The 15,623-nt window shown below is 42.9% G+C and overlaps 1 protein-coding gene and 1 pseudogene across 1 annotated transcript; both read left to right on the top strand.

Moving 5' to 3' along the window:
• Positions 1 to 11,699, top strand: part of LOC110685394 — a 33,814-nt pseudogene extending 22,115 nt beyond the window's left edge.
• Positions 11,700 to 12,328: 629 nt separating this feature from the next.
• On the top strand, positions 12,329 to 13,360 carry LOC110685346. The gene is made up of 2 exons (XM_021861858.1): positions 12,329 to 12,707; positions 12,785 to 13,360. Exons 1-2 carry the CDS (start codon positions 12,444 to 12,446, stop codon positions 13,232 to 13,234), a joined length of 714 nt encoding a protein of 237 aa, XP_021717550.1. The 5' UTR covers positions 12,329 to 12,443; the 3' UTR covers positions 13,235 to 13,360.
• Positions 13,361 to 15,623: the final 2,263 nt, after the last annotated feature.

Raw genomic sequence — 15,623 nt, forward strand, 5'->3', positions numbered from 1 at the left:
TTGGCACTTTGCCATCGGTTAAGGGCAGCTTGAGTGACCTCCTCATTGGGAGTGTCGGGCATTTCCTCATCAAGGACGTATTCCTTTTGCTCTTGCATGAGAACAATACGTAAATTCCTTTGCCAATCAAGAAAATTTGGCCCACTCAATTTCTCCTTGTCGAGAATTGAGCGTAATGAGAACTGGTTGTTTGAGTTACTTGCAGACATGGTTCTACAATTGAAAGAATTTGAAATGAAAAACCATTCATAAACCAATAAGTTTGAAATTTAAAAGTGTTCATGCAAATTTTCAATCTTATTGAGTATTTTATCCACGCATTAATAATTTGTCCCTTTTGGCGAGAATAAAATGATTCCGAGATCCCAAAAATCAGAAAGTGATTAAGCATGCTTTGGCATGTCTTAACACTTAATATTTTTAGGGTAATCAATCCAATTGCTAATAGCTCTAAGCTACTCTCGGTTTGATAAAACGTCGCATCTAATGCTTCCTTGACTTATCTCTTTTGCCACGACATCTAAGGACTCCTTACTGATATCGTTGAGCTTAACCAAGATCAACTCGTATACATAGTATACCTTACGTTCCTAGGGAAGTAGTGATGCCTCGCTTTGGCGTAGCCCATCACGTACGCGCATTAGTTCGGTAAGTGTTGTTCTTGGAACGGTAAATTTTAGCTCAATATTTTAGGGACCTAGGGTTTCTATGTTGGTTGATTTAAGTGAACTTAACTAATCATCGCAACATTTGAAATCCTAGACATGCATCTAATATTCAAATATATATATATATATATATACACATATATGTATATGTATATATATATGTATATGTATATATATATGTATATGTATATATATATATATATGTATATGTATATATATATATATGTATATGTATATGTATATATATATATATGTATATATATATATATATATGTATATATATATATGTATATATATATATGTATATATATATATATGTATATATATATATATATGTATATATATATATATGTATATGTATGTATATGTATATATATATATGTATATGTATGTATATGTATATGTATGTATATGTATATGTATGTATATGTATATGTATGTATATGTATATGTATATATATGTATATGTATATATATGTATATGTATATATATGTATATGTATATATATGTATATATATATATATATGTATATATATATATATATATATATATATATATATATGTATATATATAAGCATAATGATATATATAGAGCATAAAAATAGATGCATTTGGCAACTGGCATGACCCCTTGAAATCTTCAAATCTTCAAGGGTCTTCATCTTGGCTCGTCTTCATGGAAACACCGTCTTGAGACATCTTCGCCAAAATAAAATTACTAGCTACTACGACTAGGATTAATCTAAATATTAAGGTACAAAAATACTCAACGGTACGCAGACCGTATTTAGATTTACAAAAATACGTAACGGAACGCAGTCCGTATTTTCTATCCTAATCGGGCCCCACTAGTTGTCATTTTCACGAAATCCGTGAAACAATATATCTTCCATTCATCCATTCACTATATGTGAATGGCCCATGCATTTTACGACGAAAAACAAGAAAAAATGCACAACATGCGAAAACTAGTAACTAACTTAGGTTGTTAATCCGACTAACACGCCTAATTAAAACTAGTCAAAGTTGTTTAACATATTATGTTTATTAAGGCGCAATTTGTTCACGAAAAATTCATAAGCTCCCACTAAATTCCGCATCCAACTTAATTAATCTAATTAATTAAGCCGGTAAACCCAAATTTTGTCAAAATTAAAATTTTGCAAGAGCCGGAAAAATCGAGGTCTAACCTCGTTAAAATTTTTAAATAAAATTAAAACTGCAAAATTGCGCAAAAACGATAGCCCAAAATTTAAGCAAAAAACGTCCCACTCAATCCTTGTGGGTTGCGGACCATGGCTGCTAGGCAGCCCATGGGATGTGCGTGATGCTGGGTGCTAGCATGCTGCGCTCAGCATAGCACGCTACGCTGGCTAGCACCAGCAGCTTGCTACGCATGCTGCGCATGCTAGCTCGCATGCTGGCGCCTGCCAGCGAGTGGCGGGCTGGCTGGGGCTTGCTGCCATGCTGCCTAGCAGCATCCCCAAGCATCCAGCAGCCTAGGCCACGCACAGACATCAGCGCACCAGCACTTCCTCGCCACACAGCAGCGCCATTTCAAGGCACAGCCCCTGTGCGCACCATAGGCAGCCACATATGGGGTGCTAGGCAGCCCGGCTAGCCTTGGTGACGCTTGGGTTTTTTGCCTCGATTTGCGTACCATTTCTCGGGATTTTAATCCCGATTTACATGTGACATAAAATTAATCCTAAATTTATTTTAGAATCAATTTAGGGCAAAAATAAAATTAAAATAAGTCCAACTTAATTAAATTCAATTTTAATGGTGCACAAGCCTAAATCATCCAAAATTACCCTTTTGAAATAATTTAGGTCTTTCTTTATGCTTTACAATTGAAGGGCTACACCCAAAATTAATTTAACCCAAATGTAAATTAATGATGAGTTTTGACAAAATAGGGAGTTGGAAAATAAAACCAATCATCCAATGAAAATTTTTCCAACTTTTAACTTGTGTAAAATAACAAAATTACATCTTCCAATATGAAAATTAATCAAGATTTAATCACAAGCACTTGAACTTTAAGGACTTTAATCAACACAAAATGATTAAATCCAAAAATTAGTTCAACCATGGAATTTAGAATCAAAGTTCCAACCATTTAAACACTTAAAGATTGGATCTTTAATATACAAGGAACTTAAAAAAAATCACATTCACAATAAACATTCACACTTTAATGCAATTTATTTGCATGATTGTGAAATAACAAGTTTATGTGAGAAATTGAACATACCAACTTAAGCACACATTATGACTTCATAACCATGCTTAAAAGGGTTTATAATTGCAGTAGATTAGGGATGCAACCATACATTTAATCTACCCTTAACATGCATAAATTAATCAAGGCATAAAGATTTAAAAAAATTTCGTCAAAAACGAAAAACACCTCAAAAAACATATTTCTGGGAGGATTTTGGCTTCTGGATAATCCTAAAAGGGTCAAAAACGATTTAAAACATCGATTCCACCCAAAAATCACTATTTTTGAGTCGAAATCTGGGTTCGTCAGCCACAATAAGAAAAATACGAGTTTTAAAATTAATTAAAACGAGCTTCTAATCCAATTAGAAAGCAAAACCAGTAATTTAAATCCATTTTAAATCACCTTAATTAATTACAAATTGCAATAATTAAAAAGAGCGCGGCTCCGATACCGCTGTTGGGTTTCGTAGCGTCCAAAGCTACGCGGAAGAGAAACCCGCCCAAGACCCGCCCCAATAATTAAAGCAATAAAGCATGCATAAACATAATTAAACAATAATTAAGAAAAGGGATAAAGAAGTAATACCCTTGAAGCGTGCTTCGCTCGTAAACCGAGCAATATTAATTGCGGAATCTCTCTGAATCAGGGAGAAAAACCCATTTACTTTCCGCACTTTTACCCATCCGGAATCATACTAACTTGATCGTCGGAGGCGGAACTCACCCCAACCGGAGTTTCGTGATTTTGTAGGTACGGACGTCAGGCGCGCATTCCCAGAATTGTAACTCTCCCGAGGGACTCCAAAAACCCCGAAACATTTGACGCCGTCTGTGGGGAGAGCACTTCTGAGATGGCATCTGACAGTGTACCGCCTGTAGAGGGCAGCCGGCCTACGGTTGAACCTGAGGTCCATACGGACCATGACAGTGGTGAAGACTATGAGGTCGACACCTATGTGGCCCTAGACGGGTCATTTCGAACAAGACGCACCCGTTCCAAAGAAAAGAAGGAACGGGGCCAAGACAAAGCTGGTCCCAGCAACCCAGGCGGCAAGCACGCCGGGCAACCCCAGGCAGCAAAGTACACAGCCCCCATCACCAGAGACGAACTCATGAAATTCATGACGAGTTTCAAGGGGGATATAAAAGATATAATGAAGAAGTCAACTGGCTCAAACAAGGGTCAGTCAGCAAAGAAGCCTTCTCCCTCCGGGAAGAAGCAGATTAAAGACCGGGTGCCTACTCCTCACCCCAAACCCAAAGGGACGGATGGGCCCCTAATCGACCTCTCAAAACTTCGTTTCCCTGAATCAGGGCAAAGGAAGGCCATCCGGCAAGTACAGCCGGATGGGTCCAAAAAAACTTACTCTGACGCGCGGATGTTCATCTAGGAGAAGAGAAGTCAGCAAATGTCTGAGTCGGCCTCAACGTCGACTTACCCAGACAGTTTCCACAATTCTTCAATGAAGCATTCGGAAACACTTCAAGGGAGTCAGTCACGCGGCATGTCCGCACGTACTGGCCCTCATATCGTCCAGCCGGTTCCGTATGTGCCCCAACAGTCATACATGCCGTATGGATCACCATACATGCAGCCGTCCCCCGTTGGGGGTCAGGCGACACATCAGGTCCAGCCTATGGACTGGCAGCTCCCGCTGCTCAACCTTGGGGAACAGCCTTCGGCTTTCTTCGGGAGATAACCGAGGCGGCACAGCCGACCAAGGTTAAAAATGTGTTGGTCGGTACCTACGACGGTACCACCAACCCGGAAGACCACCTAATGGCATACACCAACCTCATGTACCTACAGGGGTTGGATGACGCCGCCTGGTGCCGATGCTTCCCGGCTACATTAAAGGGCATAGCCCAACGATGGTTTGGCAACCTGCCAGCCGGATGCATCAATAACTTCAAGACGCTTGCATACCTGTTTGCGTCCAACTTCTCCATGAACATCCCTGCCAAAAAGACAAGTCTCGACCTAGGGGCTATCCAGCAGGGAGACGGTCTTATGTCAGGCGGTTCAATCTGATGAGAATTTAGATTCAAGGGCTGTCTGATGAAGTTGCATACACAGACTTCTTCAAGGGTCTGAAGGATGAGTCAACTTTCAAGTTCGACCTAGTCCGCAAGAGGGTGGCTACCCTCCAAGAGGCTTTGATGGAAGCCGAAGCCTATATACAGGCGACGGAACTCTATGCCATCAAGCACTCGTCGGAGCCAAGGAGGTCCGACAAGAAAGACAGCCGGCCTGCCCAGCCGGCCAAAAAAGAAGAGGGCAAGAAAAGAAAAGAAGTCTGGGCCGTGGATCGCTCTGGTCAGCCGTCCCAGAAGAAACAGAGAAAGTTGGAATCGTACGTCCCCAAGTACGAGTTCAACAAGGACTGCTCCTCCATCCTCATGGAGATCAAAGACCGGTTAACTCTTGAAAAACCGGCTGCTATGAAGAGTTCTATCAAGAACCTTGACAAGAGCAAGTACTGTCACTTCCATGAGGACGTTGGCCATGACACTAATGGTTGCTATAGCCTCAGGCGGCTATTGGACCGTCTGGCTTACGAGGGGGCTTTAAAGTCCTACTTGGTGAAGTCCAAAGGTAACCCCAAACCCAACAATGGACAACCGTCAAAGAAGCCGGCTGTGAGTTCTGATACTGATGAAGAGCCCATCTTCACCATAGCAGGCGGCTTCGTAAGCGGAGGTCCTACCATCCGGGTTACTAAGGATAACATCCGAAAACTATCCAACCCAGAGGATGAGGGCCAGGCGTCGAAAGACACCTTCCCTGAGGTCTTCATCTCTGAGAAGGATCAGGGTATGGTCAGGCGGCCCCATGATGACCCAATTGTCATCGAATGCAAGGTTGCCAACCAACGAGTGGGCCGGATCCTCATCGATACCGGGAGCTCGTCTGACCTGATCAGTTACCAGTGCTTGGCAAAGCTCAAGTACAAGCCTAGCAGTATGCACAAGGCTTCTCACCCCTAGTCGGCTTTGGGGGAGGAATAGTGCATCCGGTGGGGAGAATTGACCTACCCATCCGGCTAGGAGAGAAGGGGGAAGGACGGCACATGGTCGTCAAGTTTTTGGTGGTCGAGGAATCGACCGCCTACAATCTCATTTTGGGCCGTCCTACCCTCAACGAGTCCAAGTGAGTCATCATCCCATCCCTCATGCTAATTAAGTTTGAGAGGGATGACGGGTCAGTCGGTGCTCTGAGCGGGGACCAGAAGACGGCTAGGGAGTGCTACCTCTCAGACGTCAGGCCGACTGCTATTGCAGCCGGCCATAACGAGGAGCCCATGGACCTTGATGACAATGAAGCCGCGCTTGCTCCCAAGGCAGCCGGCAAAAGAGAAAGGCGGACCATCTGGTGGCCGCCAAGAAGGAGAAGTAATAGCAATCACTGATCGGGGAACGATCAGAAGATCTCCGTCCCCGGCCGGCTGGTGATACCATTGATATGATCATAGATGACAGCCGTCCGGAAAGAACCGTAAAAGTGGGGACGGTTGCTTTTGAAAAGTTGGATGCAGACTTGCACCAACTGCTGAAAGAATTCATAGGCATCTTTGCCTTTGAAGTGAAAGAGATGCCAGGCGTCAGCCCGGATCTTGCTATCCACAAACTTGCCGTGGATCCAAAAAAGAAGCCGGTTAGGCAAAAGAAAAGGAACCACGGCGAGGAAAGATCTTAGGCGGCAGCCGCTGAGGTCAATATAGCCAATGTCGTTCTGTTCAAGAAGCCGAATGGTACCTGGCGGATGTGTGTTGACTACACAGATCTGAACAAGGCCTGCCCGAAGGATAGTTATCCACTTCCAAAGATCGACAGTCTAGTCGACTCTACAGCCGGCCATGCTTTGATGAGCTTCATGGATGCCTACTCAGGCTTCCATCAGGTACCCTTGTGGAAAAAAGATCAAGAGAAGACGTCATTCGTCACTGATCAAGGGTTGTTCTGTTATACGGTGATGCCGTTTGGGCTGAAGAATGCGCCTGCTACCTTCCAACGGATGATTAACACGGCCTTCATTAATCAAATTGGAAGGAATGTAGAGGCGTACATTGATGATATGATAGTCAAATCCAAGCTTCAGACGGATCACCTTGCTGACCTCCGAGAAACCTTCACCACCCTCAGGCGGCATAATGTCATGCTTAATCCCAAAAAGTGTGTCTTTGGTGTTGAGTCTGGGAAGTTTCTCGGATCTTGATTGATCAAAGGGGGATAGAGGCCAATCCGGACAAAGTGCAGGCGGTAATTGACATGAAGTCACCCGGCACTGTCAGAGAAGTCCAAGGACTCACCGGTTGTCTGGCGGCATTGGGGAGATTCCTCAGCCGGTCAGGTGACAAGTGCCTCTACTTCTTCTAGGAAATCAAGAAGAAGACTAGATTTGAATGGGGGGAGAATGCTGAGGCGGCATTCCAGAAGTTAAAGGAGCACCTCCACTCTTTGCCACGGCTAGTTTGCCCTCTAACAGGAGAGGTTCTCTACATGTACTTGGCCGTCTCAGATCATGCCCTCAGTGCCGTTCTCTTAGCTGAAAGAGACGGCATACAGCTCCCGGTCTATTTCATTAGCCATGTACTTCGAAATGCTGAGCTGCGGTACCCCCTGGTTGAAAAATTTGGCCTTGCTCTTTTCATGGCAGTCAAGAAGCTGAAACCATACTTCTTGGCACACCCGGTGGTGGTCTACACAGATCAACCCCTCAAGCGGCCAATGACAACCCTGGAGTCGTCCGGCAGAATGCTCAAGTGGGCTATTGAAATGCAAAGTCTGGAAATAACTTTCGAGCCTAGAAAGGCAGTGAAGGGTCAGGCGTTCGCCGACTTCGTTGTTGAAATGACAAGACCGGTACAGCCGGAAAATGTTGATCAGGTTTGGAAGTTATATGTAGACGGGAGCTCTATTATGAACGGCTGTGGTGCAGGCGTAATTTGCATATCTCCGTAAGGGGACAAATATGAATACGCACTACGGTTCAAGTTCCAGGCCTCCAATAATGAGGCGGATTATGAGGCCCTGCTAGCCGGTATACGCATGTGTAAGGCGGCAGGGGCAAGGAAAGTTGACGCCTGCTCAGATTCTCAATTGATTGTTAGCCAATTCAATGACGATTATGAGGCCACCCATCCGGCAATGATCAAGTATCTGCAGGCGGTCAAAGATGAGGCTGCGACACTTGATGAATTCCATCTAAGTCAGGTGCCCCGGTCAGAAAACAATCAGGCGGATGCATTGTCCAAACTGGCCTCATCCGCCACATGTGATACGCCTAGGTTAGTCTTTTGGGAGGTCATGGAAAAAAGAAGCATTGAACATGATCCCATTGGAATTCTGGACCGAAGCTCTACCTGTATGGATCCCATCCGGGATCTACCTGAGCTTCGAAATGTACAAGGGGGAACTCTTCAGAAAGGGTTACCTCTAGCCGTTGCTGAAGTGTGTTACCCCTGAAAGGGGAAAAGAGGTATTAGAGGATCTGCATGCGGGTTTTTGTGCATCACATATAGGCGGCAGAACTCTAGCAAAGAGGGCCAGGCGGCAAGGCTACTTTTGGCCCACTCTTGAGGCTGACGCCATGGAATTGGTGAAAAAATGTGACAAGTGCCAGAGGTTTGGCCGGCTCATACACCGTCCGGCAACAGATCTGACGGCCATCTGCAGCCCGATTCCATTTGCAAAATGGGGCATGGACAACTTAGGTCCTTATACGCCTGCATCAGACGGAAGAAGATACATTCTAGTGGCTGTAGATTCCTTCACCAAGTGGGTTGAGGCAGAGGCGGTCAAGGGCATTAAGACAAAGGATGTCATCTCCTTCATTTGGAGAAACATCATCACCCGGTTTGGGGTTCCTATGTCTATGGTCTTTAACAACGGTCCTCAGTTTGAAACGCCTACCCTCAAGAGTTGGTTGGGAGATCTGGGGATCTCACATTGTTTTGCATCCGTTGGCCGCCCCCAGGCAAACGGACAAGTTGAAGCCTTCAACAAGCTCATCTTAGACGGCATAAAAAAGAAGATTGAAAGAGCTGGCGGTCTTTGGGCGGATGAGTTACCTTACGTCCTTTGGGCCATCAGAACAACTGAAAAAGGGGCAACCGGTGAAACCCCGTTTCTCATGACATACGGCACTGAAGTCGTCCTGCCAATTGAACTTTATGAGCCAACACTCCGAGTCATGCTCTATGATGAAGAGGCTAATTGGGAGGCCATGCGTCTTGCATTGGACTCACTCCCGGAGCGCAGGGGAAATGCCGCCTTGCGTCATGAGATATACCGTCTGAGAATGACGAGGGCCTACAACAAAAGAGTACACAAACGGCCCCTCAAAGTGGGGGACTTTGTGCTACGAAAAATGGAGGCAACCGATAGGGCAAATGAGCAAGGGAAGCTAACCCCTAATTGGGAGGGCCCCTACCGGATTTTTGAAGAAGTCAGAGGCGGCACCTACCGCCTGGAAACACCAGACGGCAGGCAGCTGGCCAAAACCTGGAATGTAGACAACTTGAAAAAGTACTACTTCTAAGGATTTGTAAATATTTTGTAAATATAGTATATTAATGAAAGAGTTACTTTATTTCAAATTGTTTTTTGTATAAAGTCCCATGTGCAATGCACAACCGGGCAACTTCTAAGTCCCATGTGCAATGCACACCCGGGCATCTCCCAAGTCCCACCTATGCAATGCACATCCGGACACCCGTTTGCTCAAAATGAGTAGAAGGCTAAGTACCTAACTTAGTTATTTAAAAGGCCAAAGGCCAACATATTTTAAATCGTCTGCTCTAACCATGAGCAGGCATCCGGCGACGCCCATTTGGGTGAATTTGTCGAAGAGAACATCTCCCTTCCGGGTGGTACATTGTTCTACAGGTCATAGACTCAAACGGCTTTAACCAGTTAGGTTAAAGATAACCCATGGCCGTTTGAATGACCTATCGAAATCAAGATACACCCGGTTATTGACCCAAGGTAATACAGACAGTGAATTAAATCTTGATCTGCAGCCGGCTTTTGCCAAAAAGCACTACAGCCGGCTCCAGCTCCCATAAACAAATTCAAAACCTTGTTAAAATCAAGGGACACCCGGTTATTCCCCCAACACAACACAGGCGGTGAATTAAATCTTGGTCTTCAGCCGGCTTTTGCCGAAAAGCAATACAGCCGGCTACCATTTCATTATCATTATCATTAATCCGCACTTGTTTAAAATGCATACGTCCGGCCACAAGCCGCCTGTATGCCAACCAACGACATTGTCGGATACCTTAGGGGTAAAACCCCAGCTGGTTGAGCGCGTATCCTAAGTTTGATTTAGCCGGCACAGCCGGCCGATTCGACTTGGGTTCAATTCTTTTTTGAAACGGTCACAGACCGCATATATATTCATCTGGATGCTTATGGACGGCTGCTTGCTTTAAGTTTCTAACTATTAAGCAAACAACCATCCAGGGGCAGACAAGGCTAATGCATCCGGCATATATCAATTCAAATTGCAACAAAAAATTCATTCAAGGAAAATTGCAGAAAATTGAAAATTGAAACAAAATGGCAAAGTAAACCGACACAGTCGGTATATATATATAAATTTCAAGTTAAAATGTTAGCCGGACCCCTGTCCGGAGAAAGTGATACAAGATTACACGGCTCGCAGGCCGGATGAAAGTAGGAGTTTATAAAATTTTAAGCTGCTGCTGCTGTTGCTGCTGTTGTTCCGGCTGCTGGCCCTGACCGGCATTAGGGGCATCTTGGGTCTGCTGGGGTTGGGCTTCTCTTGCCCCACCCGGAACCTCATCTTCCGCTTGTTCATCCCCTATGCCGGCCCATTCCTCGAAGGGCGCCGGCTGCTAAAGCCCGAGTACTTGAGCATCAAATACCTCTGTTGCGTATTTGTACCTCAAGTCGAAGAAAGCATAGTCGGTGTCCGGGTGGATCATGGACCATGCCATCTTCATGCGTGCTTTGAAGTCACGCTCATTCTCGATGACCAGCCGGTTCTGTTCAGCCAACAGCTTGTTGGATAATTTAGAGTGTTGTAGTGGAGAGATCGCTCCACTTGTTAGCGCGCTTGTGAAAGACAAGCGCGGACCGCTCCAAAAGCGCGACAAAATCGCGCTGAGTTTCTGGAAAATCTGTAAAGTTTAGGAGGCGCGCCCGCGCCATGGTTTGGCGCGACCTGCGCCTAAACCGCGACAAAATCGCGTCAGGTTTCTGGAAAAGTTGGATTTTTGGAAGAACGAGTAGGAGCGCTCGCGCGAGCAAATGGCGCGCCCGCGCCCTATGGTGGTGCGCCCGCGCTGCTGTGGTGGCGCGCCCGCGCCTCCTCGCTCGTCTTCGGTTTTTACGGTTATTTCCTTTATATCGTTTTCGATGTTTTGTTTTGAGATACAGAAAAACAGATTCCTCTCTGAAAAACTCTCTCTTCTCTACACTTTTAATTGAAGAATCTTGCAAACTCTTCATTAATTCTCCATTATTAAGTTTATTGATTGAGAATTTGTTCATCTTATCACACATCTTTGTGCTTAGAGTGTGGTGTTGACTATTGTATCTCAAAGTGAGTTTCCGGTTTCAACCCAAGCACCGTGGTGGGGGAAATTATCACTTGAGGAAAGTGTATACACGCCTTAGTCAAGTATCCGGTATAGAAGACTCACGTGGTCATTGTTTTTCTCATGTTCTTGGTGGATATCGGCTTGGAGAGAGGCAAGTAAAGAACCTTTTACATTAGTGTTAATTTGTTGTAATTTCTGAATTATATTGTTAATTTAGTGCTTGGTTTGTGATAATACTTTAAGTATTTGGTGTTGTGTATTTAATTGAATTTTATACACATTCGAGGGTTTGTCCACCATTGTTTTTTGATTCTAGTTGTGTAGAATCAAAGTAGTTAAACCCTAACAATCTAAAGTGATAATTTTTTGAACAACATGTCTAGTGTGAAAGAACTTACCACAAACTTTGTCAAACTCAAGAAGTTTGACGGTGTGGAATTTCGACGATGGAAGAAGAAGAAGATGTATTTTCTTCTTACATCGTTGAAGGTTGCCTATGTGATTAGCACTCCTAGATCGGTAGAACATGAGAATGAAACAATGGAGGATGTGCGTGAGAAATCTAAGTGGGATAATGATGACTTTATATGTCGGGGACATATTCTCAATGGGATGGAGGATGATTTGTTCGATGTGTATCAACATGTCGAGTCTGCTAAGGAGCTATGGGAATCGTTAGAAAGCAAGTATATGGCGGAGGATGATTCTAGCAAGAAATTCCTAGTAAGTAATTTTAATGATTTTAAGTTTGTTGAAGGTAGATCGATTATGGACCAATTTCATGAGATACAACGTATTTATAGTAACTTGAAACAACATGGTATCAATGTTGATGAATTGTTTGTTGTTTCGAGTATTAATTATAAGCTGCCCAATAGTTGGAAAGATGTTAAGCATGACTTAAAACACAAAAAGGAGGACATATCTTTGTCCAATTTGGCTACCCATCTTCAAATTGAAGAGGGGATAAGGTCCATGGAGAAGGCTAAGGATGGAAATCCTAGCTCTTCCACATCAATGTGGTGGAGGAAAGAAAATCTAGTGCTTCAACTAGTGGTAAGAGGAAGAAGTTTAATTCCTCTATGGGCAAGTCCAAGAAACAAAAGGACAACAACAAGTATGCTTGTTGGGAGTGCGGTAAGACTGGACATCGCAAGAAGGACTGCTACATTTTCAAGAAGAAAATGGAGAAATCCAAGGATGGTCAAGCTTCTAAGAGCAAGGACCAACCCACCAAAGGTAATTTATTACATGAGGTTGAATTTAATTCCGGTATGGATTTAAATGCAATGGATCCTAACATTTTTATGGTGCAGGATGATGACTCATGGTGGATGGATTCAGGGGCTTCAAGGCATGTATGCAAGGTGAAGCATTGGTTCAAAACCTTTCACAAGGTTGGTGATGGAGAAGAGCTCTTTATGGGAAACAACTCTACCATCATGGTCCAAGGAAGAGGACAAGTTGAGCTGATGTTTAGTTCGGGCAATAGTATCATCCTTAGGGATGTATTATATGCTCCTAGTATTTCTAGAAATCTTGTATCAGGCCCAACCCTGAATAGACTTGGATTTAGACTAGTTTTTGAAGCAGATAGATGTATTATAACTAAGGGTAGCACTTTTGTTGGACATTGTTATTTGTCTCATGGTTTGTTTAAACTCTCTTTAAGAGAGAGGTCTGTAATGTTGGATGATGTTTGTTTTAATGTTGGTAATGACAATAGTATGAATTTGCATTGTTTTCTTTATGGCATTCTAGATTAGGTCATGTGAATTACAATAAGTTGTCTTTTATGTCTAAATTAGAACTTATTCCTCCATGTGATATTGCTCTTGATAAATGTACTACTTGCATGCTTAATAAGATCACTAGAACTCCTTTCAAGAAAGTTGAAAGATGTTCTAAGATCTTAGAATTGGTTCATAGTGATTTGTGTGACTTTTATAGTACACCTTATTTGGGAAATAAAAGATACATAGTTACGTTTATTGATGATTTTTCAAGATTTTGCTATGTGTATCTTTTATATTCCAAAGATGAAGCCTTGGTTAAATTTGATATTTATAAGAAAGAGGTTGAAGTGCAAGTAGAGTCTTTTATTAAGAAATTGAGAACCGATAAGGGAGGAGAATATTATGATCCTGCGTATTTCCAATCTTTGGGTATTATTCATGAGACTATAGCTGGTTATGCACCACAATCAAATGGTGTAGCTGAAAGGAAGAACAGAACTCTTCAAGAAATGGTTAATTCCATGCTCTCTTACTCCGGTTTGAGTGAAGGGTTTTGAGGTGAAGCTATGTTGACGGCTTGTCACATACTTAACCGTGTTCCCACTAAGGGAAAAGAATCCACTCCTTATGAACTTTGGTACAAAAGGAAACCAAACTTGAAGTATCTCAAGGTTTGGGGTTGTAGGGCAGTTGTAAGAGTGCCCGGCAACAAAAAGAGAAAGCTCGGTGAAAGGGGCTTGGAATGTATTTTTATAGGTTATGCTGAGCATAGCAAAACCTATAGGTTCTCTGTTATAGAACAAAGTGACTTTATTTCGAAACATTCGATAATTGAGTCAAGAGATGCAATATTTGATGAAAATCGATTTTCATCAATGAGTAGACCTAAGGATCTACAAATAAGTACCAAAGGAAAGGAAATTGTTGATTATGATAATCAACATGTTTCTCATGAAGGTTCATCTAATAATGAGGATGAGACTCCTCATGTTAGAAGAAGTAAAAGACAAAGGAAAATTAGGAATCCTCTAGATGACTTCATAATTTATTTGGTTGAAGGATCTAGGGATGTCCTTAGTTCCACTACTCCATATTGTTTTAATGTGGATAGTGACCCAAAAACTTATAGCGAGGCCATATCTTCCCAAGATAGTGCATTTTGGAAAGAAGCTATAAATGATGAGATGGACTCCATCATGGGAAATGACACTTGGGTCATAGAGGATTTACCTCCCGGTTGCAAACCTCTTGGTTGCAAGTGGATTTTCACTAGGAAAAGGAGACCGGATGGCTCCATAGTGAAATTTAAAGCTAGATTGGTTATCCAAGGCTTTAGGCAAAAGCATGGTGTTGATTATTTTGACACCTATGCACCGGTTGCAAGAATCACCTCAATAAGGTTATTAATTGCAATGGCTTCGGTATATAATCTAGTAATCCATCAAATGGATGTCAAAACGGCATTCCTTTATGGAGATCTAGAGGAAGAAGTGTATATGAAACAACCCGAAGGGTTTGTTTTGGAAGGACAAGAAAAGAAGGTGTGTAAATTGGTTAAGTCATTGTATGGACTTAAACAAGCACCAAAACAGTGGCATCGAAAGTTTGATGACACGATTTTGTCTTTTGGATTCAAGGTGAATCAAGCTGATAAGTTTATTTATAGCAAATTTGATGACAAAGGTCATGGTGTCATCATTTGTCTATATGTTGATGATATGCTTATCTTTGGTACAAGTCTACAACAAGTAGAATTGACCAAGGAATTCTTATCCTCGTCTTTTCAGATGAAGGATTTGGGGGAGGCAGATGTCATTTTGGGCATCAAGATAATTAGGGATAATGGAAGGTTTATGTTAAGTCAATCTCATTACATTGAGAAAATGATCAAACGGTTCAATATGTTTGATAAGTATCCCGTGAATACCCCCATGGAACCTAATGTAAAATTGGTTAAGAATTTGGGGAAAACGGTTTCCCAATTGGAGTATTCAAGGATAATTGGATCCTTGATGTATGCCATGACAAGTACAAGACCAGATATTGCATTGGCTGTGGAAAAACTAAGTAGATTTACTAGTAACCCAGGTGCACAGCATTGGTTTGCAGTTCGGAGGGTCTTGAGGTACCTTAAAGGTACATTGGACTATGGTTTGTCTTATAGTGGATTTCCTTCGGTTTTAGAAGGATATTCGGATGCAAGTTGGATCACTTACAAAGAGGATGACTCTTCTGTACGTGGTTGGGTGTTTTTGTTTGGGGGAGGTGCCATTTCATGGTCTTCCAAGAAACAAACTTGCATTGCCGATTCCACTATGGCAGCGGAGTTTATAGCTCTTGCCTTATCTAGTAAGGAAGCTGAGTGGTTGAGAAATCTCATGTTAGAGCTGCCTTTATTGCCTAAGCCAATCTCACCGGT

This window comes from Chenopodium quinoa, unplaced genomic scaffold (assembly GCF_001683475.1).
Source record: "Chenopodium quinoa cultivar QQ74 unplaced genomic scaffold, ASM168347v1, whole genome shotgun sequence".
NCBI classification, from domain to species: domain Eukaryota; kingdom Viridiplantae; phylum Streptophyta; class Magnoliopsida; order Caryophyllales; family Amaranthaceae; genus Chenopodium; species Chenopodium quinoa.